This window comes from Barbus barbus (assembly GCF_936440315.1).
Source record: "Barbus barbus genome assembly, chromosome: 2".
Lineage (NCBI taxonomy): Eukaryota > Metazoa > Chordata > Actinopteri > Cypriniformes > Cyprinidae > Barbus > Barbus barbus.
Genome location: NC_136730.1, coordinates 7,626,029 through 7,653,891, shown reverse-complemented (window position 1 = coordinate 7,653,891; position 27,863 = coordinate 7,626,029). Strand labels below are relative to the sequence as shown.

General features: G+C 38.4%; 2 protein-coding genes across 5 annotated transcripts in view; both read right to left on the bottom strand.

Annotated features, from left to right (window-relative positions):
• The window catches only part of LOC306842607 (chromodomain-helicase-DNA-binding protein 3-like), a 43,401-nt gene extending 20,561 nt beyond the window's left edge, over positions 1–22,840 (bottom strand). For 2 of the 4 annotated variants that reach the window (XM_079373570.1, XM_079373568.1), the window contains exons 1-29: positions 22,521–22,840; positions 20,322–20,464; positions 19,858–20,031; positions 18,507–18,631; positions 18,190–18,428; positions 17,029–17,156; positions 16,809–16,938; positions 15,742–15,917; positions 15,268–15,525; positions 14,190–14,393; positions 13,888–14,105; positions 13,675–13,806; positions 13,463–13,553; positions 10,071–10,262; positions 9,738–9,938; positions 9,377–9,514; positions 8,424–8,545; positions 8,050–8,223; positions 7,738–7,879; positions 7,385–7,516; positions 6,732–6,849; positions 5,093–5,217; positions 4,703–4,934; positions 4,341–4,510; positions 3,200–3,377; positions 1,824–1,910; positions 939–1,024; positions 403–536; positions 133–277 (exon numbers count right to left, since the gene is read on the bottom strand). In XM_079373570.1, the coding sequence (XP_079229696.1) occupies positions 133–277; positions 403–536; positions 939–1,024; positions 1,824–1,910; positions 3,200–3,377; positions 4,341–4,510; positions 4,703–4,934; positions 5,093–5,217; positions 6,732–6,849; positions 7,385–7,516; positions 7,738–7,879; positions 8,050–8,223; positions 8,424–8,545; positions 9,377–9,514; positions 9,738–9,938; positions 10,071–10,262; positions 13,463–13,553; positions 13,675–13,806; positions 13,888–14,105; positions 14,190–14,393; positions 15,268–15,525; positions 15,742–15,917; positions 16,809–16,938; positions 17,029–17,156; positions 18,190–18,428; positions 18,507–18,631; positions 19,858–20,031; positions 20,322–20,464; positions 22,521–22,686 (4,560 nt within the window). In that variant the 5' untranslated portion in view covers positions 22,687–22,840. The remainder of the gene's footprint in view (positions 1–132; positions 278–402; positions 537–938; positions 1,025–1,823; positions 1,911–3,199; positions 3,378–4,340; positions 4,511–4,702; positions 4,935–5,092; positions 5,218–6,731; positions 6,850–7,384; positions 7,517–7,737; positions 7,880–8,049; positions 8,224–8,423; positions 8,546–9,376; positions 9,515–9,737; positions 9,939–10,070; positions 10,263–13,462; positions 13,554–13,674; positions 13,807–13,887; positions 14,106–14,189; positions 14,394–15,267; positions 15,526–15,741; positions 15,918–16,808; positions 16,939–17,028; positions 17,157–18,189; positions 18,429–18,506; positions 18,632–19,857; positions 20,032–20,321; positions 20,465–22,520) is intronic. The other 2 variants (XM_079373571.1, XM_079373569.1) reach the window with 1 other exon arrangement.
• A 1,678-nt stretch (positions 22,841–24,518) lies between these two features.
• On the bottom strand, positions 24,519–26,927 carry LOC306843386 (cytochrome b5 domain-containing protein 1). The gene is made up of 4 exons (XM_079374851.1): positions 26,683–26,927; positions 26,478–26,554; positions 25,530–25,748; positions 24,519–24,959 (listed from the first exon to the last, which is right to left on the bottom strand). Exons 1-4 carry the CDS (start codon positions 26,801–26,803, stop codon positions 24,732–24,734), a joined length of 645 nt encoding a protein of 214 aa, XP_079230977.1. The 5' UTR covers positions 26,804–26,927; the 3' UTR covers positions 24,519–24,731.
• Positions 26,928–27,863: the final 936 nt, after the last annotated feature.

Genomic DNA, 27,863 nt, shown 5'->3' with positions numbered 1-27,863 from the left:
AGAAGCGAACAGCATTTATTTGAAACAGACTTTTTGTAAACTATTGAATGGTAGTTTATATAATTAGATATTTGATTTTATTTTGTCCAAAAGCCCTGTTATCACTCTGAAATGTGGCAGATCCACACTGACCTTCTTCTTTACCAGAGACATGACCCCTATCCGCGTGAGAACCGGCTGCCTGCAGAGCCCCTCGCGCGGGACACCGTCAGCGAACGTCTCTGAACCATCAGCCACTGGTTCACAGAGGTGCCTCATGAAGAGCGACACGTACGCCCTGCCAGAGAAACAAAGTAAATGGAAAAGAGAAAAGTTTCCTTAGCAGTGCCCAAGTCTGAAGTTTACACACTTCTGTACCAAATTACATTTTCCAAACACGTTTACTGGTAAAGAAAGTCATACTTGAATTCTTTTTCACTCTTGCCGCGGAGGTCTCGCACGAGCCACTGGGAGGAAAAGGCATCCTGAGCTGGCATCCCCCATCTCATGATGGCATTCAGGAAGGCTTTTCTCTGGCGTGTATTAAAGCCCAATACCTGACCAACACACACAGACACACGGTTAAGCAGAAGATGACAGATTGCATTTTCATGTAAATTGTTTTAATCTAATCACGCCTTATATGAAAAACAGACATGCTTTTATTGACATTATGAAATGTTACTGGGCAATTCTCAAAACTGGAAAAATGCAGCCCTGTTATCTGCAGCTCTATGTCAGTCAATTTAATTATAAGAGGCATGCATCCAGAGACGCTGTATATACTGGACATGCAGGCGACCTCCAGATAAGCAAACACTTGGAAAATACACTATAAATCACATTAAACCGTGACCAATAGGCTTGTGTTGATTTTACACTAAGCATGCATCTTTTAATAGCCATTTACAATAGTTGTGCCAACACAAACGAACAAGTAAAGAATAGCTGCACGATACCTCAATGTTGCCGCCCACTCTGGCCAACAGGGGTGGCAGTGGTTTATCCTTCTCGTTTCGGAGCTGCCTGCGTGACTGTCTGCGACCTGGATGAGGGGAGAGGAGAGTCAGCCAAAGAGATCAGTTCAACATGTCCATCTCACTGAGCCAGCATCAGGAAACAGGGTTACAGCACAGGAAGGATACATTATCCTGAGCAGCTGCAATACATAAATTGTGAATGTGCCTCCAGAAGAATAGCAAAACCTGACAAAACCACAAGATGTCCCAACAAGGTGCCAAAAGGAGCAAATAAATGTCTTCATTAAAGTCTAAAAGGGGCCAAAAGATTTGGGGCATTTATTCCTTAAGCTGCATGATTTAAGTTGCACTGTCCATAGCACAAATGGTTTTTAATGTAATTTTTAAATATTTTAAAACTTAAACAATAGTATATTGATAATAGTATATAGTAAATGCAGAAATTGTTTTAATAGTTTAATACTTTGATTAGGGGGTTTATATATATATATATATATATATATATATTCCATTTCAACAATTTTTTACAGCGTTAACATTAATATTAATTTAAGTGTAATATTGTAAAAATATGCTTATTCATTCATAATATGTTAACTAATGTCAATTTATACAGCTTAAAAGGTTAAAATTGTATCATGTGTAGAAATAACAATAACCTAAACTAATTAACGCTGTAAACATATTGTTTATTTTTAGTTCAGTTGAACATAGTGAGGTGACATACATTATTCCAACCTAATTATAAATAAGTTTAGTTGATTTATGATAATAATAATGATATTTAATTATTAGTTATTATTTTTATTTATATTACGAACAATATGTGAATATTAACTGAGAGTATGTCTGTTTGCTCCTCACCCTCAGGTCTCTCATCAAAGTCCTCATCTTCCTCCTCTGAGCCCACGGAGTATTCTGATTGGTTATCTGAAATGTCAGCATGCCACTCTGTAACAGTATATAGAAAAGAGCACTGTCAGTAATAAACAAACCACAGTACAGAATATGTTTAGCAGTGGTCAAACAATTTCCATTCACCAGAACCTTCAAATAAAGCCCAACCAAAATCGTACATCAGTTTGGCAACCCTCTCCAACAGTGGAAAAAAGACAGATGTGATCGTTTCAAATTTGGCTCTTTTGTGACAAAATGTTCTGTATCTCCATTTATCTAACCCTGCACAAGGATTCTGTTCAAATTCAGCTGTCAGAAAGAATGATTTAGTCCTACACAGAGCTGTATAAACCAAAATGAAAACCCACAAATGTCAGTTATTGAAGCACAGGCTGCTGTCAAACGTTTAAAAAGGCCAGCAGACAGTTTTCTGTGCATATGTAATATATTCTGCAGAGGAGATGCTGCAACATTATGACCCTGCAAGTCAGGCTGCTCGGATACACAAAGAAAAGTATGTGTACCTAGAGTTTATCTCAGTCCCTGTAATTATGCAGCCATCAGAAAACCAAAAATTCTTTATTGTTTCTTTCTGGAGAAAACCTAATTTGTCTTTTTCTTGACCATTTTGTTTTTCTCTTTTTTGACACATAAATGAAAAGCTGCCACACTTCGGCATCCCCTGGGTGTTGTGGATGTAGCCATTTTTGAGTCAACTACTTGTGGCGGTTCTAACCTGACCAAAACAGCAGTGTGTGGGATATAGTCTTTCTGTCCCACTCAATCAAAAGTAACGTAGTAAACCACATGCCAAAAATGAAGCTGCTACAAGATGTAATTTTGGAGATTTAACTGAGATAATATGCTGCATTTATATGACAAGCACAAATATGGTTTATTGTAAAAAAAGGCAAGAAAAAATGAGCTAGTTAAAATACAGTAGGGTCCAAAAGTCTGAGACCACACTGAAAATCTGGGATTCAAAATTCTATTGAAACCTTGACAAATTTAAAACAAAGAAACATTTTGACACAAATTGGAGAAATATTCCAGGTGACTGACTCTTTTTACGTCACTAATCAAATGATCGAATTTGTTACATAGATCATCCTTTGTACACAGTCAGATGTTCTTCCGTTTAAGCACAAGATGCCCTTTGGACTGTTCTCAAATTATGCTGGAGAACATAATCATCAGGTTTTACAAAAAAAAAAAAAAAACCTTGCAAAGTTCATGGAGTTCAAGTGCTGTTGTTACTGAAATAAATTGCAACATTCCAAAGAAAGTACTGAAATTAATTTGTTTGACCTTTCACTCAAATTATTATGCTGAAAAAACTGTACCTTGGTCCTCCTGAGCCGCATCATTGTAGTTGACCTGCTTGCGGACTCGCTTTCCTTTGCCGAGATTGCGAGCCAGATCTTCCTGCTGCTGTTCATAGTGATGCCTCAAGAGTTTCTCCCAGTAATCAGGATCCACATTCTCTTCCTGCTTAATGATCTCTCTCTCAATCTCCTCTATCTGGACACACAACAACAAATGAGATCTCCTTAATTTGTTTCTCAAAGACACCAATAATATTCTATGGAGAGAAAATGGAGACCAAGTCTCTTGCTTTTAAGATGTTTCTCCTGAAAAAAAAGACTCCGGTAATCTTCAGTATCCTCTAGAGTTTCAGAAAAGATCTATATGCAAATATAAATATAACTCAGACATTTCTAATTACATTCTTGCAAGACTAAATTATCGGAGACATGCTATACACGTTACTTTTATAGCTCTATACTATTACTACATGTCAAAAATCACTACTGTTCAAAGGTTTGCGGTCTGTATGATTTTTTTATGTCTCTTATGCTCACCAAGGCTAAATATATTTGATCAAAAATCCAGTAAATCCAGTAGTATTGTGAAATATTATTACAATTTAAAACAACTGTTTTATATTTTACTGTATTTTCAAATATACTGTCATTTATTCCTGTTATGGCAAAGCTGTATTTTCTGCAGCCATTACTCCAGTCTTCAGTGTCACATGATCCTTTAGACATCACTGACAAATTTGGTACGCAAGAAACTTTTCTTATTATTTTCTATGCTAAAACCAATTGTGCTGCTGAATACAGCACAGCTTTTATTTGAATTATAAATATTTTGCAACATTATAAATGTATCTACTGTCACTTTTGATTTTAAAGAATCCTTGCTAATTATTTTAGGTGAAAGTTTTAGGTGAAACATCTCAGAAAACGTCATACAAAAATTAATTATATCTGAGGCCTCAATTATGTCTTAAATTATTCTGGCAGGGAAAGTTAGAGACATGCGTGTTACGTAGTTCAGATAGATGTTAAATCAAAACATGCTTTATGGCTCATTTTTTCAGAATTATTGTTGAAATATTGGTGAGGCGATTAAATGTTGGTCATCTTTCAAATTCCTTAAAAGTCCCACTCTCGGATACTCCACAAAAACATCTCCCACCTTGTCATCTTCTTTGACAGTGTACTGGGCCACCTTGAAGGAGCTCAGATACTCGTTCATGTTCTGCATGTCAGAGTCGTCTGTGGCGTCCTGGCTGCGGTCTAGCAAACGCTCGATGGCAGCATTGTCGTAGTGAATTACGCTGCTGTCATCATCCTTATTGTCCCCTGCTGAAAACAAGAAACAAACTGGTGAACCTTCAGTATAACAAAGCATTGCAGAGACTTTGGGCACAATCATGCATTACAGAGCAAGTGTTTTTCATTACATTTAAACAAAGACTCATTAGTTAACTAAATTACCAAAGGATTTTCTGGTTCATTTATATTTATACATCACTCAATTTAACTTATCCATCCCACCCTCAATCTCATCCTTGAAAAGCTCCTCCGTGCCAAACTTGAGGATGTCGTCCAGCTCTTGTTTAGACATGGATCCAGCTTTTGAGCCCAGACCGGGCCGCACCACCAGGTGTGTGAGCATCATCTTTCTTTTGGCCACCTGCGTGATTCGTTCCTCCACCGAGGCCCGAGTCACAAAACGATATATCATCACTTTATTGGCCTGACCAATACGGTGAGCTCGGCTGAAGGCCTGAGAGAAAGAGATAAGATTCAAAATATGTTTGAAAATCTGTACTCAAACCACTAGGTGGCACATGACAAAGAAAACACCAGAACGAACCAAGTAGAGTGAATGTCTGTGAGCACTGGCGTGGACTGTATGAGACACTCCTCTTTTTTTATATTTACCTGAATGTCATTGTGAGGATTCCAGTCAGAGTCAAAGATGACGACTGTGTCCGCAGTGGCCAAGTTGATTCCCAGACCGCCCGCTCGTGTAGAGAGAAGAAAACAAAACTGACACGCACCAGGAGCTGTGCGACCGACAGAGAGAGAAATTTGATTTAGATTTTTAATGCAGTAACAATGGGCTGCCCACCAGTAGAGATTTTGCCAAGCCGTTAATATGGTTTATCATAAATTGCAAATACCATTACGTAAATATATCTATGTGGCTATCAGTGAGCAAGACGATACTATACACATACGACAGCGACGAATAAGCATGCGGGATGTGTCCCAAACAAGTCAAGATGAGGAAAAACTTGGTGTTAAAATGGGTCCGACCATTGTCGTTTGGATTTGAAAAATTCCTTAAAGTTATATGAAATTGCTCACTGTGTGATATAAGATTTGCTCATACATTTTGGCCACCCAAAAAGTCATCAAGTCATTATAACAAATAACACAATGAATAAAAAGGATGGGGGGAAAAAACAAATCAACCTCAACACCACAAAACAGCAAAATAAACTCTCCCACCAAAGCACAATGCAAAAGATATAATTATAGCACCACTGTTGTTCAAATGTTTATCTATCTTACAAAACTTTGTAACATTCAAATTCAACAATGATTCCAGACTTTCTAAATGCTATAAACAGAGATATGACGTCCCAACCATGTCTGTTCTCAAGTAATTTTGCCCTTGTAAATTGCAAGTTTTGCTTACCCAACAATAAAATAAATCAACTGCTATTTCAAGATAAGACATTCGGCATTTGGCGTAAACTTTACTCCACAGCTGAAAACAACCGACTCAACAGCTCCAAGAATGGACTGAGTCTTACAAACAAAGAAAAATAGTCTCTCTAAATTCACATTTATCCTCAACATTTGGACTGGGAAGAGAGAGGAGACAGCGAAAATGACTGTGTGATGACATCTGAATAGCTATTAAAACCAAATCTGTGGTTCTCAAACATTTTAGACCACCTTTCTTCAAATCAGACCATCTAAGTACCACCTAATGTTTAATGTAATAATATACTTTTTCACATATTATATGTGACCCTGGACCACAAATCCAGTCATAAGAGTCAATTTTTCGAAATTGAGATTTATACATCATCTGAAAGTTGAATAAATTAGCTTTCCGTTGATGTATGGAAATCATATTTGTTATGATAGGACACTATTTGGCTAAGATACAACTATTTGAACATCTGGAATCTGAGGGTGCAAAAAAATCTAGATATTGAGAAAATTGCCTTTAAAGTTGTCCAAATGAAGTTCTTAGCAATGCATATTACTAATCAAAAATAAAGCTGATATATTTACAGTAGAATATCTTCATGAAACATGATCTTTACTTAATATCCTAATCATTTTTGGCATAAAAAAAAAAAATCGATAATTTTGACCCATACAAAGTATATTTGGCTACGGTTACAAATATACCCCAGCGACTTAAGACTGGTTTTGTGGTCCCATATATCACCTGGAAGCACCACAGGATCACAACTCTAGCTGTATCCAAAACACACTACAGTAATATTACTTAGATCATTTTTGTACAAAATATGTAGATCTGGTACGCTGCTCTTACCGTTGAATCTGTCGATGGCTTCCTGTCGGAGAGCTCCAGTGATGCCTCCATCAATTCGCTCATATTTATAACCCTCATAATCCAGGAAATCCTCCAGCAAATCCAGCATCTTGGTCATCTGAGGGGGAAACAGAGCAAGTTCAAATAAGATAAGACGTGATGAAATCAAAATGAATGCAAAGTACCACATCTGATAAAATCAGACCGTTCAAGTAACACCTAGCTTGCCGTGAGCTCAAAATTAGATTGTAATAAGAAACACAAAGCTATTCAAATTGAAAACAGAGTTGAAAATATGGTAAACTATTTTAAACCCTAGGCTACATATATTGGGTTACACTTTATTTTAAGGTGTCCTTGTTACAGTGCAATTATACATTTAAGTACCGAGTAATATTAATTAACAGCATGTACTTACTATATGGTTAGGCTTACTTACATTTAATTATGCGTAATTTGTTACTATAACAGTTTGTAACAAGGACACCTTCAAATAAAGTGTTACTTTATTTTGTAATATTTTCACATTTCCAGAGATGTGCTCTGTACCACCTGGGGGCACTAAACAACCACAATTTGGGAGCCCGTGTGCAGTTCAGCTTCTTATGTGTAAAATACAAGCTAAGTGAAAGTATTTACATGTGTGTTTATACCTGAGAGAACACTAGCACTCGGTGGCCTTGCTCTTTCAGTTTTTTGAGCATTTTCTGCAGCAGCATTAGTTTCCCAGAAGCCTTAGTGAGACCAGCACCTTCATATGCTCCACTTGGTGTTTTGGGAGCTTCCTGTAACACAATAAGACAGCCTATGATAGCCATGTGCACAATGAAAAATCCTTGTCAAACACTAAACACGACTATTAACTATCTTAAACATTTTAAACATTTTGACAGCATTCGAATCAAATTCTCACAGCAGGTGGCAGTATTTCACACTACATACGTATATTAGTTCATCCAAATTACAAGTTTTTTGTTGCTGTCAGAAATACAGTGTGTGTTCTTACAGCAGAAGCGACGGGGAAGAGGTAGGGGTGGTTGCAGCACTTTTTTAGGTCCATCATAATGTTGAGCAGAGACACCTGGTTCCCTCCTCCCTTAGAATTCAACGCCTCGAAATTACGCGTCAGAATGAACTTGTAGTATTTTCTGTTTATACACAGTGTGCACACAAAATCATAAGAAAAAGGCTAGCACGCATAGTAAGCAATTTATTTAAACAAATGAAATATTTGTATTACTTCCTACTGCTGATTATCTTGAGATAATAATAAACACGTCAACACATTTTGTTTGTGAAATCAATGTTGAGGACTTACTTCTGCATGGGGCTGAGCTCCACTCGGACAATCAGCTCAGTTTTGGATGGCATGTTCTTAAACACGTCAGCTTTGAGTCTCCGGAGCATGTGTGGGCCGAGCAGGTCGTGCAGTTTCTTAATCTGGTCCTCTTTAGAGATGTCTGCAAACTCCTCTAGAAAACCCTCTAGATTACTGAGGGACAGAAATAAAGCGATGTAGTAAAATTATTTTGAGTATTAAAACGTGTTGATGTGTACGTACAGTGGCCTCAAAAATTATCTGGACACTTCAGCCACACCAAAAATGTATAGCATTGCATTATATAACATAATACATCTAAACACTTCTTGGCATATAAGCATATAAATGTGCTTTTATGCGTATGGTCGTACTTGAAGCGGTTGGGCGTCAGGAAGTTCAGAAGGTGGAAAAGTTCTTCCAGATTGTTCTGGAGTGGAGTTCCTGTTAGCAGCAGCTTATGGTCTATCTTGTAGTCATTGAGTCTCCTGAAGAACTAACACACCACAACAACCATCTTCAGTTAATAAAACACACACACACACATAAAATCTGTATTTCACTTCATAGGAAAAAGGTGCTCACTATTGATTTATTATGAAACCATGATGAGCAGGACTTGCCAATCATAAACTATATTATATCTTTTTGTATTTAGGAGTAAAATGAGTTGTGAATGTTATTTTGAAATGTAATTTCTGAATGTGTAGATTATTCTTAATATAGATCATCCAACCACTTCAAAGGTTTGGGGTCAGTAAGTTTTTTTTTTAAGTAATTAATATTGGTTTTATGTAAGGACTCTTGTATCATGGTTTTCACAAATATATTAGACAGCAGTTTTCAGTATTGATATTAATAAAAAAAATGTTACTTGAGCAACAAATGAGCTTATTAGAATGACTTTTAAAAGATCACGTGACACTGACGGCTGGAGTAATGGCTGTTGAAAATTCAGCTTTTTCATCAAAATATATTATAAAATACATTAAAATACAAAAGAGTTAATCATTCAAATAACTATTGTTTTATTACTTCGTATGATCAAATAAATGCAGGTAAATGTGTGCATAAGAGGTTTCTTTATATAAATAACCCCAAACTCTTTCTTAGAAAATAACTCATTGAATGAAAACATGAAATGGCTTTATTATGGTGGTTTATAAAATTGCCGATTTATTTCTGTCATCATCAATCTACTGTGCTGCAAAGAACCCAATAAGTTATTTCCTGTGCTGTATTAAATTAGGATGAATCACCCAAACACACACACTCTCTCAAACCAAACAAAACTTGGACAAAAAACAGGAAAACCTAAGTTGTGTACCTTGGACTGGTTATTTTTGAGGCGGTGGGCTTCATCCACTACAAGACAGGCCCAGTCAATGGACTTGAGAACGTTCTGGTCTATGGTCACAAGCTCATAGGACGTCAACAACACGTGGAACTTAATGGGCGCTTCTCTCTGGAGGAATGATAGGTAGAAAATGAAAATAATGGTTAGAGTAAAATCACTTCTTCCTATAGCACCAAAATGACATCCTTCCCCTCATCTCTCATACTATGGCTCCTCTCTTTCTGCTACACTTCTCTTCATTTTCCTTCTCACATTGTCCATCTTTGCATTACACCTCTCCAATCAGCAGTCATTCCTTCCCCTTCCAGCGCTCATCTCCTCTCCTTCTCACCCGTAATTTGAAGGCTTTCTTTCCTCCCTTCACCGCCGTGTCGTCAAAGGTGAATTCGTTCTCACGGATGATGGCTCGGCTGTCCTTGTCTCCGGTGTAAGTGACAACGTAGAAGTCAGGAGCCCACATCTCAAACTCCCTCTCCCAGTTAATGATTGTGGACAACGGTGCGCTCACCAGGAACGGCCCTTTAGTGTGTCCCTGGAGAGAGAAATGGACAGAGACATGGAAGGATGCACAGAGAGGAACAGGGTGGGAGAGAGAAATTTAACATGAGGTTTAAAAGTTTACATGTCATTTAAAATACACTTTTGCAACCTGACCGTCACAGACCTCTTTAAATAACGAGTAGAGGAAAACAATAGTCTGGATGGTCTTGCCCAAGCCCATTTCATCAGCCAGGATGGTGTCTGTTCCCTGTGCCCAGGAGAACCGCAGCCAGTTCAGCCCCTCCAGCTGATAGAAATGCAGCGTCCCTCCTGTCTCTGTCACAAAGTCTGGCTGCTCCTCATACTTGATTGTGGGCTGAGAGAAGAAAGTTGGGTAGAGAACTTTTTAGAAACAAAAAGGGTGGTCCTACATGCCCTAAAAGCTTGAATGAACTGAGGACTTTGTGCTAGAAAGCAGATGTGAAAAAAGTAACATCAGATGTAGTTCAAATAGATGGCAAGACAAAAAGTTGGGAGGACCCAATTTTGTGGGCTACTGACAGGTAGATATTATGAGAAAACAAATATAGTCAGATATAGAATAAAAATGAATCAACAGCATAAAACAGTGGCTCTCAAACTGTGGTATGCTACACAAAACAATAGTTTTCAAACGATAAAACACAACTGAACCAGCTAATCAAAATCTTTGGAAATGTCCAGGCAGGTGTGTTGGATGATAGCCCTCCAGAAGCAGGATTGGCCACCCCGTCTTCAAATGCAGACATTAGATTATCATACAAAATAATATTAACATTGTATTCCATTTGGAATTTTAGATTTATTTTTTCCAATCTATTTATGATTTTAATATAGCTTTGTGTCTGAGGCTGTAATGAATAGCCTACACTTTTCTGCAATACAGGACATGAATATTTGAGATGCTGAGCCCTGTCTGTACGCAGGCATAGCACCGCATGCCACAATTTATTATACAATTAATACTGAAAAGAAAGCAGCAGACAACTGAAGCGATCAAAAAACTGTGAGTTATTGTTATGTCTGGCCTCAAATTATGTAAGTAAATAGATGTTTGCTTTCATGAGGGCAGGTTTGAACTGAACTGCAGAATTTGCATATTAATGTGTTACATTGTGACAGTCTAATTCTTTCTAAATATGATCGTTTTGTTGTATCCTTTTTAGATGCTTATTTTTTTCCCTGCCAAACTGCCAGGAACCTTTCTCATTGACAGGCCTCCCATCCCCCATACTGCATAAGATATTTCTGATGTATTTATGAAAAAACCTGCTTGTTTTAAAAGTTTTTTTATTATTAACAGAAAATGCGAGTACTGATATATTAAATGAATTAACCACAATTCATTTTGTGATTACATAAGTTTTGAAAACTTTGTTCAATAAAAGCAATAGTTATAAAGCTGCTGAAAAATTAGGGGAACACTATTCTGACTAGGCTGTACTCGTTTGACTGAACCACACATTTTAGTAAAAATGTTGTTGGCCTTAAAGGGGTCATTGGATGCAAAATTCACTGTTACAAGCTGTTTGAACATAAATGTGTGTTGGTAGTGTTTGAACACATCCACCCTATAAATGATAAAAATCCATCCAGTGTTTTTTTTTTTAATCCCTGTAAATAATATCCCCTTTCTCAAATCAAGCCGTTCTCAGCTTCTTGGCTGTGTGCCGTCCCACAGACCCAGGCCCCTCCCACGACTGTTGATTGACACTGGTGTTTTACCTTAGACCCGCCCTAAAAGAGCTGTCAACAGTACACCATTGTTTCGAAGATTGAGGTGTTCTGTTGTTGGATGTAATAATAAATATTGCAGTTGTCATGTACTCCCAACATCTGAGCCGCTGAAGATGCAGTGGATTACGTTTGTTTTTGAGGGGAATGAGGGGATCTACCTAAATGTTTCTATGTTCGCACAAATCATTCGTGATCCAGTCTCACCTACAGAAGAAGTGAGTATAAAGTTCTTTTATGAGTCTTTGCAAATCGCCTTTCTTAATAACGTGCTAGTTAGCAAGTTCCGTGGCTAAATGCAGCTAAAGTAAACAGTATTATGAGAATGGCTCTTCACCCCACAGAAGAGAGGGGCGGGGTGAGTAGAGCTCATTAGCATTTAAAGAGACATGCAACAAAACGGGTTGCTGTGTGCAGAGCTGTTTTTGGCAAGGTGAAAAGGGTGTTATTTTACACTACCATTGAGAAATTTTAACCAAAGTATGTTATAGACTTTTCATTAAGACCCTAAAGAATCATATCAAGACCTCTTTAAAAATATTCCTGAACCACTGGAATTCAATAGGGTCTGGCTGCAGACTTGCACTTGCACTCTCAGTAATTGCACGCTCAGACTTGCACTCTCAGACACTTGCGCTTCCGCGAGTGACGTCACTTGCAGTCTTTTTTAGTTTTTATTTTGTTCCATTTATTGATTATTTTTTGTTTGAATCGCTTAACATTTTACAACAGTAGCCAGGTGGTGAAGACAAGAAAAAAAGAAACTAAATTACAATGTCACTTGCAATCGACGCTTGCACTCTCCGCTGCCGGCGACGTCACTTGCATTCGACAAGAATCGTGCACGTTGCAAATGGAGACGAGACGCTGTGGTGCTTAAACGATTAAAACTAATTTAGTACAATAACGAACAGGGTCCTGCAAGTCATCTGTGGGAGAAAAAGACAAGACGCGCAAATCCGTGGCTACAGAACAGCAGAATATAAACGCAATGCGCAAAGTTTCTCATTAAACGTTTTCCTCCCACAGAAAACCATAAACATTTAATATGCCTTAATGTGTTAAGATAGCACTATTAAAATATCAAATTCAATATACAGTTTATTAATATAATATAATGAATATGTATACAGAATTTTCCTCCCAACCGCAAAACATGGGATAATGTGGCATAATGGACTAAGATGATAAAGAGCAAACTCAATATGCTCCTCATCATTATTAAAATATACATAACTAATGCACAGGCAGGTGAGCCCAGAATAAACACAACCAAATTTTACCAAATAGAATAAACGGTCTACAGCTCTTTTATATCATTGTCTTTGTCCATTAAGCTATAATACCTGTTTTATTTAAAATGACTTTCTATGGGAGGAAAACATTTAACGTGCAATTTAACGCATTGCGTCCTTTTAATATCACTTAATGCATTTCATAATGCACGTTCATATCTGTGGGTCTGTATCTTTCTGTCAACAAGACTTATAGGCTGATCAATTGTCTTTATCATGTTAGTCAAAGACTACAGAATACCCTTAAGTCCCTTATTATTATTATTGTTGTATTAAATTTAGTCCATTATGCCACATTAAGCGTTTTGCTGTATGGGAGGACAAGTGAAAGTTTGCATATTGTGTTCATGGCCGTCTGCTTGCCTTGTAGTACATTTAATAATAACTATACATCGAATTTTATCTTTTAATTGCACTTAATGTATCTTAACACATTAAGCCATATTAAGTGTTTATGGTTTTCTTCTGGAAGAAAATGCTTGGAATTAAACAAAAGGGTGACACCAACATCATTAACAGGCGTGCTTGGAGCGTCATCATTCTCCTCTCTCCTCCTCATCTTCCTTGGCTTCTCTGGGTCCTCCTTCATCACTTCTTCCCTGTGAGAAAAAAAGAACAAAACACTGCTTATTCCATCATCCAAAATGCATTGCTAGAAAAAGATTGTGAAAAATGAAACCCTTGTGACAGTTTTCTGAAACAATCTATGCATAACTGCACCTGTGTCTCCAGTACGCCGCTTTGTGTGCACCGAACTCAGGGATGTCCAGCTCATCTCTCTCCCAGGTGCACTGGTCATAGGTCAGATCTCTCCATTTAACCAGATAGTGGTAGTTGCCCTTCTTATCCACGCTGTGCACGCACATACAAATATATAAAATGTAATATTCTGACAGTACAAATTATTAGTATATTAACACAAAAAACACACACCTGTGATTGATTATCCTGTGCACAATCATCCACTCAGGCTTGATGCCATATCGGTAGTACTTCTCCTCCAGAATGGCATATTGAGGATCTTTGGCCCTTCGCTTCTCACTCTTCCCAGAATCCTCTTCTCCCCCAGAGCCGTAGTCCAGATTGGGTGGCTCGTCCATGTCCGTTTTCCTCTGATAGTTCCGGAACATCACAGAGTGAAAGATCTCAAGCTGAGGAAGGACAGATATGGGTAAGGGAAAAGTCTGTACGTCCTTTAACAGTTCTGTCTGTCTCACACTGTCTTAAACCCACACCTGTAGCTCTGTGATCCAGGTGCAGTGCCAGTAGGACTGTCCTGCGAGCTTCACAAAGAACTCTCTCTCTGGGCGACCCTTCATAGGCGGAGGGGGCGGTGCATCAGGGGGTGCGTCTGGGGGTGGTGGGACAGGAACAGGGGATGGGGGATCACCCCATCGCCAGTGCAGAATTTTTTGCACTCGCCCTTTGATTGGTGGACACTGAAAAACAAACAACAGAAGTTGCAGATCATATGAAATATCTCCACTACATTGATCATTGATGAATTTGTAATGCATTAATTACGAATTAAAATTTATTAAAGTCTATTTTCCTTAAGTAACCTAATAAATTACTTAGTCCACTCAAAACAATCTCTCAAGCCAAAGGCAACCACAATAATTTTGCATCAAACCAAAATCAGCACAAGTAAACTGAACTCACTTACCTCAACTGAGCTCGTCTCAAATCAACCCTTCTATTTATATACTGAATTTTTATTGTGCGTATTGAGAATACATAAAATACTATACATACACACACACATATATATATAAATGTATACACAGAGTAATTTATTCGTAACATTTTATGTATTCTAAATACCCACAATAGTAATATTTTCACACATTTTTGCATAGTTTAACAAAATTCCAGCTTGACTGAAAATAAAATTACAAACATTGTTCACAACAAGTGATATTTACCTTGAATTTCTTTCTTTTCTTCACACATCACATGTCTCATATTTCATCTCAAGCATGCTCTTCACTGACAGTGTTGTCTCCATGGTAACCAAGTACACTAACTTTTGGAAAAACTTTATTAGGGCCAAAACTGTTCATTGTGGTGACTCCACAACTATGGGTCATTAAGTCATTTACTTCACAATAAATATTGATATGGTTTATGTTTCAGTTAGCATAGTTTTAATTTTTAGTTTAAAATGTTTGGGTCTAAAATATGGGAAAACAATAAACCGCATAAAGGACACTTGAAAACTAGAAAATATCAGTGATTAATGCATTTTTTTAAGAGACTTTCAATACAACAAAAAGAAGTTAACATTAAGCCCTGTGACATAAAATGACTTACAGTGCAGCGTGGACAGAGCCACTCTCCATTGGGGATCTCGGGCAGTGGGGGGTTCAGGCAGTGAATGTGATAGGATGACGGGCAGGAGTCACAGCACAGCAGCTCTCCTCCATCTTTACACACGCGACAGAACTCCATGTGATCATCATCTTCTTCCTCTCCTCCCAGCCCTGCCTCCACATCCCGAACATCGTCACACTCTTCTTCAAAGTCCTCAAAATCTTCTTCCTTTGCTTCCCACTGGATCCCTTCTTTCTCCTGAAAAAAACATGCACTTTCATTACAGACCCTATGAAGAAATACAGGAACATCAAACTGAAAAATTCTGTTTCTTCTCATATTATATCTAAGACAACAATTTTTGATGTTTTTGATGACCTTCCAATCTAAAAATGTGGAAAAAGTATCAGATGGTGTCTGGTTTCAGTTTAAAATCAGTCTGTAGTTCTGTAGGTTTGGGTGGATGTGACTCACACAGTGAGGGCAGCTCCACTTGCCCTCGGGGGCTTTCTCGAGCTCAGGCTCAAGGCACACCAGGTGGTACGCTCGAGGACAGGTATCGCACAGAATGATCTCTCCTCCCTGCTGACACACCTCGCAGTAGTCCTGATGGTCAGTCTCATAGCCATCGCCATCCTCATCACCCAGCACTGAGAGAGAAACAGAGTGATTAATTTAACAAAATTAATTTTATCCCATAATTACATATAGTATCCACTACATTCAAAAGTAATTTTTAACCATTAAAGGCACCAACATACTTCAAACGAAATCTAAGAATGTCATTTTGAACAAAATCAGTCAAATCAGGTTTCAAAACTGTAAAGCTGCTTGTTAAAGCAATCTATTGTATGAAGCGCTATATAAATAAACGTAATTTGACTTGAGTAGAGCGCTGAATTACAGAACTGGTGCAAACGTATGCACATTCCTATGATCAGATACTTTCTTAACTGCTGTTTTCTCACCACTGTAATTTTTGTTGTGTGTTCATTTTGTTTTTGAGAGAAAAGTGTGCAGCACATATTTACATATTCATCTAAACATCAATCTCAGCAACGTGGGAAGAAGTTTTCGGCTGCAAAGGTATTCAAACAACTTCTTACCCCTAAGCAAAGAAAAAAAGAACTTTGTCATGAGTATATAGAGGCCTTAAGGGTGTGCATCTAGGGGCATCGCTGGGAATTCTGGGCCCTGTGCACTGACTTTGCTATGGGCCCCCCCACGATCACCAAAATCACGTCCAATGGGGGGGTCACTATTACCCCCTGTCTGACGCCCCTGTGTGCATCCAAACCACCATGGGCAATTATATTTTGTACTTACTCATAATTCTAATGGTGATGAACCAAGAAACTTTAACTGCAATGAACAATTTTGAAAAAATTATGAATACATTTTTCAGAGGAAAAGATCGGGTAAGATTACACTCTTGTTTTCGTGTCAAAAGTAGTTTTTTTAATTTAATTCATACATCAGATGGTTAAAAAGAACGTTTTTAAAGACAGATCCAATAAAATAAGGAAAAGTAAACATCTTACCCTTTTTCTTCTTCTTTGCTGGGCGACCCCTTTTGTTCTTCTTGACCCGTCCCGAGCTGTCAGAGCGGACTGAAGAACTGTGAACGCTGGAGTTCTCCTGCTCAGAATCGTCCTCATCCACCTCCTCACTCTGCATTACAACCACACACAAGATCAAACACAACCACTGCACCCAACACACATTTACGTATGTGCACACATATTACACACAAACTCTCACCGAACTGCTCTTCTTCCTCTTGTTACCAAGCGCTCCCAGTTTAATACGCAGGGGAGCCATTTTCTTGGGCTTTGGCTTCTTCTTATCTGAGACACGAAGACTCTTACTGCGTTTCTTGAAGCCAGGACCTTACGAAAACCAATACATAGGCAATATTAAAATGAAACAGTATTTTGTCTAGATGCATTAAAAATAAAACGCCAAAAACTAAAATCAGTAGTTTAAAGTGCTTTTAGGTGAAATTAGGTATTTTGAATATACATTTTGAGATTTATATAAAATGACATTTAAAAATGTATTAATCAGTGTCAAATATTAACTTTAAATGAGTGCAAAGGTAACCTTAATGTAAAAACATGGCATATGAGCATGCAGGGCTCTACTTTGCAGGTCTCTCTCTCTGATTTTTTCTACTGGCCCAGTTCAAATTTGAACTTTCCCTGACAAAATATTCACTTACATCTTCAAGTCGAGGTGGCGCAGCTCAGCATCTGTGAACAGTAAATCCCGCCTTCTACACTTTGATTGGCTATTTCAAACAATTTGACATTTACGAGCACTTTTGGGCCATTGCACTGAGCCGGAATTAATAATTAATTAATAATTAGAATTTTCGAATCAATCTGGGCCGATGGAAGGATATACGTACATTTACTACAATTCGTTTTATAGCCTATTTTTACGCAAAGGGCCGGCTCACATTGTACAACAGCCCACCGGGAAAACTCCTGGTGCTCCAGATGGCCAGTCCGCCACTGTGTGTGTGTCATTAATATAGAATAGTAACTAAAGGCTAGAACACCAGTATAGGTGTGTTTATTGTAGGAGCAAGACGACGTATGATGACGTGTAAAGGTATAGTAGTGGTGTCCCAATTCTTAGGGGAATATTTTCACCCCTACCCCTTGACACTCTGTTTCAAGGAACAAGGGGAAGGGGTAGGCGTAGGGGAAGGTGAAGGGCTATAAAATAGAATTGGGATTGGGCCTTAATGTACTGTGATTAATAAACTAATATCATATTTTTTTTTAAATCACCATCAAATGTACCATCAGCCCTACAAAAACAAACATTTTTGATGCTGTGTGTTTATACAACAAAGTGAATGAACAAGTCCTGTACTGAAACCCATACAGCCGCCCATGCTCTATGACCTCTCACCTTTGCCCTCTTTGGTCTTGGCCTTGCGAAGTGGTGGTGGCTGAGGTGGAGGTTCAGGGGAGGCTGTTGCTGCGGAGACCTGCTCAGCAACGGCTGCTGCGGCAGCGGCTGCAGCAGCAGCGACGGCAGCTGCCGAGCCTTTAAATGGATTATTGGAGCTGAACTCCCTCCATTTGGCCCCCAGAATGGTCATCATCTTGGACATGGGGATTTTAGGGTTCTTCTTAGCAATCATGGGTCTGCAGAGGATCATATGTTTACAGAAATGTTGCTGCAAATGAACTGCAATGTATGAATCCTCTGGTGCAGGTAAGTACCTCATGAACTGGCTGAAGGCTTTGTAGTTGGTTAGTGTGCGGTAATCTTCTTCTGTGAACGTGTGATCGACATCCTCCAGTCCCCACTCCCTAGCCAGCTGGGCCGATGTTTTCATCTCTACCGGCTGGAAGAAAGGCTGGAAGAATCATATGGCTGCCACAGTGTAGATGAGTAATAAATATCTGGAAACATCTGTGCCCTAGACTGGATCAGTAATCATGTGTGTTGTATATTATCGTGGACATGCAACAGCTAGAAACACCATGTCAAGGTTTGTACTTGTCAATCTTTCATAATTTCTGGGTGCAAGTGCGAGAAGAACCTCTAATGATGTGTTTGCATATGTGTTGGGGAATGTGTGAAGTTTTTGTCTGCAAACACATTATATTGAGACAAATTTCTTGCATATACAGTACAAACACCAGCTCAGCAGATTAAAGCGATTCATCTTTTGATACACTGTAAACACTAACGGCTATTTTTAAACGTATTAAAGGGATAGTTCACCCGAAAAAGACATTTTTGTCATCATTTAATTTCTCTCAAGTTGCTCCAAACCTGTATGGTTTCTCTCTTCTATTGAACATATAAGAAGCTATTTTGAAGAATGTGAGTGACCAAACAATTATTGATCCCCACTGACTTTCACAGTTTGAAAAACATGTGGAAGTCAATGAGGGCCAGAAGCTGTTTGGTTACATTCTTTAAACTACCTTCTTCTATGTTCAGCAGAAGAGAGAAATCATACAGGTTTCAAACAACTTGAGGGTGAGAAAATGATAACAGAATTTGTTTTTTTTTTTAATAATTCCATTAAAAATTGATACTTTAATCCTAGACCTGACTATATTTGGTTTAATTTAAATTTCTTCAAAAGTGTTAACTGAGTAATAAATGTTTTTGCAGAGCACAATCTAATAAAACATGCTTCATGGGTAAGGGGTTTTGAATATTATGATGTTTTTATCAGCTGTTTGGACTCTCATTCTGACGGCACCCATTCACTGCAGAGAATCCATCGGTGAGCAAGTGATGTAAAGCCAAATTTCAAGTCAATTTTCAGCACGTTTGGGTAAACTATTTCTTTAATGAGTACACTTAATAACATTACCTAGTACACATGAACTTATATTTAAGATTAACGTATCATTTTTATGTAGTTATTTAAAATACTGATTTGCACAGGAGAACTTTCTTTTACCGCTCTAATTAGGTCAACTAATTCAGCTTTACAGTTTATAATGAGCTGATCATGTTTGATCTGGATACAGAGGAGAATAAGTGGATGGGAAATAGCGTGCAACTCCACAGGCAGAGCAAGAAAACGCATAGAAAGTGCAAATGAATAACCTTTATGGTCTCTTCGTGTGTGCTGTCTTCATCCTCTTTCTTCTTTTTCTTGGTTTTCTTCTCTTTTTTGTCCTTGTGTTTCTTCTTCTTTTTCTTCTCTCCTCCATAATCGCTGGCAGCACTGTCAGAGTTCATGGCATAGTCTGGCTCTGAGTCTCTTTCTACATCACTGTCCTGCAAGAGACAGAGAAATAAAACCGAAGCTTCAGAACAAATAATTAGAACTGTTACTATAATGCATTCATTTAAAAACTAACTATAAAAATAATTTACCTAATTTAAATTTGTGCAATTATCTTAATAATTATTCACTGGGCTCTTTTTAGAAAATATAGACATGTATGACTAATTGAAATTAAATTTGTAGCTTGATTAATAATCATTTGACAGTTTGCAAATTACATTAAATAAAGGTTTACTTGCACTTCAACAATAAGAGAGAAAAAAACGCATCTACAACATACTATTTTTTTGCGCTTGCGTGCTTTGCCCATCTTGCCCTGCTTGTCCTTGTCTTTCTTTTTCGTCTCTTTCTTTTTTTTAGGGCCTCGTTTCTTTTTCCCCAGGTTGTCCCTGTCCGATGTCTCACCAATGTCGTCTCCATCATCTAAGTGAGAGAGATGCAGGGAAATGAGGGAACATGGGAGGACTGATGAAATTAAAGTGACCATAATTCTTTGCAAACCCTCTGAGGTATCCTTCAAATAATTTCCCACTTCAATTATTGAACAACACGAGCGATGCGGAGACCGAGACCGTCACACACAGGAAATATAAGTCATTCCACTTCTGACTTGAACTAAGCTGTAGGACCTAATGAATTAATCTCACAAACATGATTATCTACATGACCTAATTACGACTCTCTGAAAGCTATTTACGGAGTGAATTTTAAGATGATGATAAATATTGCATGCAGCGCTCCATAAGATGAGAATTTCAGGTCACTTGCGTGAGCTGAAGAAATTACTTTAAGTAAAAATATTTAAGGAATAATTAAATGATGCAGCAACCCACTTTTCTTCTTCCACAAAATATTTAAAATATTTTTTCTTCAAACACACAGCCAGGTCACCTAAAAGTGTGCTAAAAATGGTTAACATTCTAAATAAGGTACCTGTATTATGACAAGTTTGACATGCTTCCATAAAAGGCGCTTTGACACAGACATCATCTTTCAGAGGAGCAAAGTGGAGTTAAACAGCTCCAGTCATGTGACTATTTACAGCAGCCATGTAAAATCGTTCAGATGAAACCAAACCTTTCATTTACAGCAGCTTTGTGTAGAACACGTGAACAGCTCTTTTTAACCTGTTTAAATTCAAAAGTACATTTTGATCATATTACCCAGTCCAGAATATAATTTAATATGACTAAATCAATCTGACTACATTAGTTGACACCAAATATGTTATTATATAATAAGATAGAAATACTTCCTCACGGTAAAAAGTAGTACACCTTCTCACTTTTTACACTGTTCCATTCACCCTGATTGATACAGCTTGTTTGTATAAATGCAGATATCAGTATGTGGTGTTAGACATCTAAGATTAGAACTATCGCCACCGCTCTGCGATAAACGAGTTAGATGTGATTATGTCTTTGTTGCTGAGGCGCGCTGGCAGAGCCCTTTTCCCCGCTCGCTGCAGCCAGGGGCGGCAGTAGCACGCACTCGGGGCTCGGTGATCGAGAGGCCGCGAGCCGAGCTGATGCTCCCCTCGTCGTGAACTCCTGCACCTGGGGAGCAGACCACCAGATGAACCGCAGCTGAAGGTCGCGGGGGCGAGACGGGACGCGCGTGCTAATTGATTCACTCGCACTCTGGGAATGCGCGAGACAGCGATTACGCACCAAACGAGGCCCCAAATATGACCACAAACATCAGCACAGTTGCAGAGTGTGACATAAAAGTTAGAATTAACATGAAATGAAAAAAAAAACAATGCAATTGCACAAGGACTAACTAATATGAAAGATCAACATGTTATTAACTCATCTTTAAGGCATTTCATGCTGTGTGGCGCATTAATCGACTGAATAGTGAAACTTTTGACTCATCACTATCTGCTGATGTTATGCCATAGATGTACATAATAATATAGCGCTTTATTGACATATTCCCACACTCAAAACAGCCCGAGGGCTGGCGACAGTGTGCAAACTGGCTTTTTGCTAATCGCAGCACACAGATCTCTCTGCCCTGTCCTGAACCAGGCGGCAGTGGGTCGGGTCAAGTTTATTTACATTGTCACAATCAAAGCCGTAGTCCTGACGCTCACGCCTCTTTAGATCAATGCATTGTCATATTATTCTTTATCTGCTCAAGTGCCAAGTTTGTAACCTTCCGGGCAAACAAAAAACGACATAGTGGCGGCTTAATGATCCTTTGTCGGATCACAGCTGGAAACGAGAAAGCACCATCATATGACAGACCTGATGAATGACAGACGGGACAGAGAGAGGGGGGATCGGTCAACTTTAGCCAAACTCTATGCAACTCTCTGCCGAAATGCACGCGGATAAATAAAGCAAACACCAATATGGAGAAGCCAGACTGAAGTGTGCATTAGCGCAGATGTAGCTGTGGCAGTTTTAAGAGCATTCGCGTTTGTTTCGATGTGTTTTTGCGCCCCACGCGCGCTCCGCGGACTGTACGGTACCTGGCGCGGCTCTTGCTGTAGTTTCTCTAGGCGCCGCCGGCGAGTTTATGTCGCTTGCGTTCTCGTCCAGGTCTCCGTCGTCTTCTTCTTCTTCATCAAAATCTCCTCCCTCGGAATTAACCGCCGTGCCCTCATCTTCCTCACAAGAACGGAGAAGAGAGGACATTATATTCCCGTCGGTGACCCCGTTCCGCGAGATCTAAAAGTGTATTCCTTCCGAATTATGATATTTATTTAATATTCAAATCGACACACAAAAAGTGGGGGGCGTTTTGGAATATTTTACACTACAAGGCAGAGAAACAAAGATGGCCGCCCTTATATTTATTTTTTAACAACCCCCCCTCCCCACCCCCCCAATAAGAAAAATCCCCTTACATAAAAATGGCTGACTATATTATTTCAGAACGCCCCCCCTCCTCCTCCTCCTCCTTTTTCTCTTTCTCTCTCTCCCTCTCCAGACTCCCCTCCCTCCTTAAAAATAATCACATTGTTACTGGAGGGGGGAGTATAGCTGATTGCAACTTGTATTTCAACTCGTTTTATTGTGTGAGCTTTCGCTCTGTCTCTGCTTCAGACTTGCCTGGGTACTGTCTGTTTTTTCCGAAAGTGCACGTAGTAACGCCCGCGCGCACTGTACGCAGCGCAGCACTAATCTAACAAACATGGCCACCTTAATATTCTTTTAAGGCCCCCACCTTTGTAAAAACAAATCCAAAAAAAAAAGAAAAAACTGGAGCGAAGGGGCTGATGTGAGGTTGGCTAGAGGGGGGAGCGCTGCCGCAGCCATGCCCACACTTACATCATGTTGCATTGCTTAAACATTAACTATTTGAGCTCAGGACAAAACAAAGCAAGTTATCAGAGCCGCCCAAAATAGAATTAATTATTAGGAAAATGAAATGGGATGGATAATTTTATATTTTTAGCTGCAGAATTACAATAATATTTAGCAAATGCACATATTGGATTGTGAAGTCCGGTGTGCCCACAAGTGCTACTGATGCAAAACGGCTTTATCCATTTGTTCTTGCTTTAAATACAGTTTTTCATATTTTTATCTTATTTAGTCTGATTTAGGTTTTTAATGTTTGGCTGGTATAATCTGAATCAGCGGTTCTCAACCTGTGACTCTAAAGCCCCCAATTGTCAAAAACAATATTTGAAGTCACCTCAAGATATTTCCGGTACTTCTGCTGTGGAAAAAAAAAGCTGCTCATTTCAAACTAAATTATATTTATAACAGCAACATTTCCTTAAAAATATTTAAATAATATATTATAAATAATTAATATAATAAAATTCCAAATGCAATAACTGAATGTTTATCAGGATTTACATTACTGTTAATGAATATGCATGATTATTGTAGTAATTTGTACGTTTTTTTTCTCATTATTATTTTTTTACACACAAATAGTGATTTCTCAGCAGTTTCTACCCAGTACTATAGTTTTGAGCTTGACAACTAGAAAAAATTATATTTGTTATAGAAATGCCCAAGACTTTTCCAGGTCTTGAAAGCACACTTTTAAAATTTCACATAAATCCAGGTTTCATAGAAACCGGTGTTGAGGGAATGAATTAAAATGGGAAATGTGACATCACCTTACATCTTGAGTTTGAGCTGTTTGGTGCAAAATTTGTCTTATTTTAAATCATATTAAGCAATCTCAAGACCACTGTTCTAGATGCTCTTTCCTGTGCACACGGAACAAAAAAAATAAAACCGATCCCCCCCCCAAAAAATTCATTAAACCAAGTACACGGTGCGCAAGTAATTGAAACTGCTTACCAAAAAGATGCACGTTTGCAGATGTTAATGGCATGGTCTCATAAAGCAGTGATTAAATTTAAATGTTGGCTGCATGAAATCATTTCTGTGTACATGCACACATATATAATGCTACTTAATTAGGGTTGAGAGCCCGCTGTGGCCTACAATACAGTAGCTGCTGCATTTCCTCAGAGCAATTACCATGGCAACCACCAGACTTTATGGTTTAGGGGTTTATTATGTAGGCTGGCATTCATCTTTTTTATTCTGTTGCTCAGCATTTGATTGGATGAAGCCCAGAGAACTGCAATAAGATAACCACAGACAGGAATCGATGAAACATTGAACACATGAATAGTTGATGTGGCGTTCATGCCTCTCGCTCACAGTTGTTGTGATATTCTAATGAATTATATGCCATTGTGCATGCGTTTTTAGAGTTCAGTAAGGTCGTCGTTGAAATACAGACATATGGATGGAGAGAAGAGGTCACAGTCTGGGCTTCCACAGTAAAACTCGTCCTCTTCAGGGATGCCGTTTTCACTCAGGGTCTTGCTCATGTCCAAATTTACGCCATTGTGCTTCCAGGTGTAGCTTGCTGCATGGGAATTGTAGAGCAGGTATCGCTGGAGAATCTCATCCAGAGTCTCCTCAGAGCAAACCTGCTTAGAAAACAACAGCTTAGAACTATTTGGCTGCTCCAAATTCATGTTTATTTTACGAATGCACATAAACATTCCTATAGAAAGACACAGGGCAGGAATTTGTCTCCGACAGGCCCATAGAAAGAAGAGAAAGAAGCATCTGGGCTGAATGAAAACTGCCAAATGGTTATTCGTCCCAGAGTTTAAGATGCAGCCTGGTGGCCACTGAAGCAAGTGAATCAGCATGGTCAGTCTGAAAACATTTGTAATGCCAGAGGCTTAACATTAGGTCCATTTCCTTCAAGCTGGAAAAGGATCAGATGCAAAGAGCGGGAGGGAGGACGAAATCAAAAGATGGAGAGGAGCTACAAAGCGATGAAGCAGTGCAACCCTGCCCTCTTCAGTATGCAGCAGTGCAGTACAAACGTGCAATTTGACAAAAGGAAAGTGCTCTGTGCAGGCATTTTATCTCAAGAATGCTTAAATAATTAAAATGCACTTTTTGGGGCAAAGTCCTGAAATCATTGTGCAGACGAGTCAACATCGACATTTTCTGCTCTCTACAACTCCAGGTGAATATTGGCCTACCTCCAGCCTCTGCTCTTGGGAGGTTAGAGTGTTGATAATGCGGATCCAGCGTGTTTTGGCAGACAGCAGCCCAACCTCGTACCGGTTATCCTTCCACCACGGTTTTCCGAAGTCATTGGCCCAGTCAGTGCGAGGGCAGGGAGGGGGTATATGTAAAAAGCGCCCCCTTGGGGTGTAGTATTTAATGCAGCCAGTCAATGGGTCAACATGGGTAAGAATCTAAAAAGGGAAAACACAACACTGTGAATCGACAAAAACCTTCAGCTCCATAATCATGTGAAAAATGTTTGATCATTCAGAAGATTGTGCCCTTAAAGTCAGCATGAGATGAAAATGGTGATTTTCTTATCTTCCTTTACTGTGAAGTATATCTGAGTGAAACGCCTCTTCGAATGAGAAAATAATGAGACTAGTTTGTTTTGGGGAACTGACTGGAATGTTGTCATTTGCTAACTGCAGCATTTCTGCATTATTAATATCTCATGTGAGTGACAGGTTGCTGGTCCACAGCTTATCAGAAGAGAGATCATTCATTGCAACAAGAGGGGAAATTGTGTTTTTTTTTATTAAATATTACAAGGGAACATTCAATTAAAAAAATATGAATAATGTGCACAAGACATTGTAAATAAATACTGCAATGTTCCATAAAAAAGTATTGTCAATTTTAATTTCATGCTGACTTAACAAAACAACTAGATAGCAATGCAGTAGCCTAGTTTGGTTTTGGTTATATTCTCTGGGTGGGAAAAACACACTTTTTTGAAGTGATCATGAAAAAAATATGAAAACATACTCGAAAAAATACTAAAAGCAAATATTTTAGTTTAGAAAATGACAAATACGTTGTGTTTTTGTGTGTGTGTGCCCTACAGGAGTCCATGGTTTTGCCAAATTACATGAAAATATTAAAAAATATATTTTCATAAAGTTTTGCAAATGGTTTACATCCTTTGTCTTTGGGTCAAACCAGTGACTGATGTCCTTCCCAGCACACTCTGCGATAGGTTTCAATAACACATCACCTATAAGAGAAAGAGAGTTTGTTATAGTGCTCTTAATAAGCAGTTAATACGTGCCACATTTCAAAAGTTTGAAGACAAAATCGTTTCTTCCTTTTGAATTTTTTAATTATATGGTTAAAGTTACTTGCCTTTATATTCCTCCAGCAGCGGTGTCAGATCGTAAACTTTGCCCAGGTACGACACCCATATATCTTTGAGAGTGTTGTGAACGGACACCTCCTTCGGCGTGAAATATTTTGGGCGCCGCATTTGACTAATCTTCCTGTTTTAGAGAAATAAAACTGTTTACTCGCTTTATAAGTATTCAGTCCCCGTACAAGACGATTGTTGTCACATTGGCCACGGAAGCGCGCACAAGCTCACTGGTTGCTGTGGTAACCGAAGCGGCGGGGGCGCGCAACCTACGGAAGCCATGAAAAAAGTGACGCTAGTTTTTTTTCATAATTAGTTTGGTAAAACTTCATAATGAAGCCAGGTTAGCCCAAGTCCATTAAATTATATTAAGAGATACATTTTTTTATTTTAATAATCTTTTAGTAAATGTTGAATTTAACGAAGTATAATTAATAAAATTAATTATTTCACTTTCATGATAACTAATAGATCCTTATTATAAAGTGTTACCATAATTTTTTATGCTTTGCTTAAAAGATTTCCACTTAAAAGTATACTATTGTGTAATTGTGATGTTTTTGGCATTTTTTACATCCTATTTTCTCACCCTTTGGGTAAAACACAAAATAATAAAAAAAAGCGAACCTCTAACCCTTAAATAAAAGTAATTGTGATGCTTGCCTTTACCTATAAATCCACACAATAATCCTAGAAAAAAAGACACTTGACAAATGAGTCTTCAATACTCTCTTAAATACAGTATATCTTGGAGATTTTCATGAATTTGTTAAGCTTAAATCAAATGAAAAACAAGCATAAAACATTAGGAAGACCCATGTCCTTAACATCAGTAAGGTCAAAGGAGACATTGCATTGGCATGTCGGCATAAACTAGCAAGCATATATCCAAAAAACCTGCAAAACTTTTAAATTACTTTTTCCACATTTCATAAATCTTTTTTTTTTTTTTAACCCCAATAGCTAGTGATCTCTTAAGTTGCTTGAACTTCAACTCGAAATTAAAACTCGAAAGTGCAGGGGTAACTCACATAACACCGTTTCAAAGCTTTGTTGTGGGACATTGACCTGTTTATATATTAGACAAAAAAAACTTCAACCAATAAAGACTGCTTCATAGCCTGTCATCTGATCTGCAACAGCTGTCGAATGATCATAAACATTCGGTCATGTAAAT

What these genes read in the sequence shown, in the direction of transcription:
- LOC306843386 (XM_079374851.1), bottom strand. Translation starts at nt 26,803, where the DNA reads ATGCGGCGCCCAAAATATTTCACGCCGAAGGAGGTGTCCGTTCACAAC. An exon ending in GCTGCTGGAGGAATATAAAG is followed by an intron (nt 26,555 to 26,682) that starts GCAAGTAACTTT and finishes TTTCTCTTATAG; the next exon opens with GTGATGTGTTATTGAAACCT. An exon ending in CCCAAGAGCAGAGGCTGGAG is followed by an intron (nt 24,960 to 25,529) that starts GTAGGCCAATAT and finishes TTTTCTAAGCAG; the next exon opens with GTTTGCTCTGAGGAGACTCT.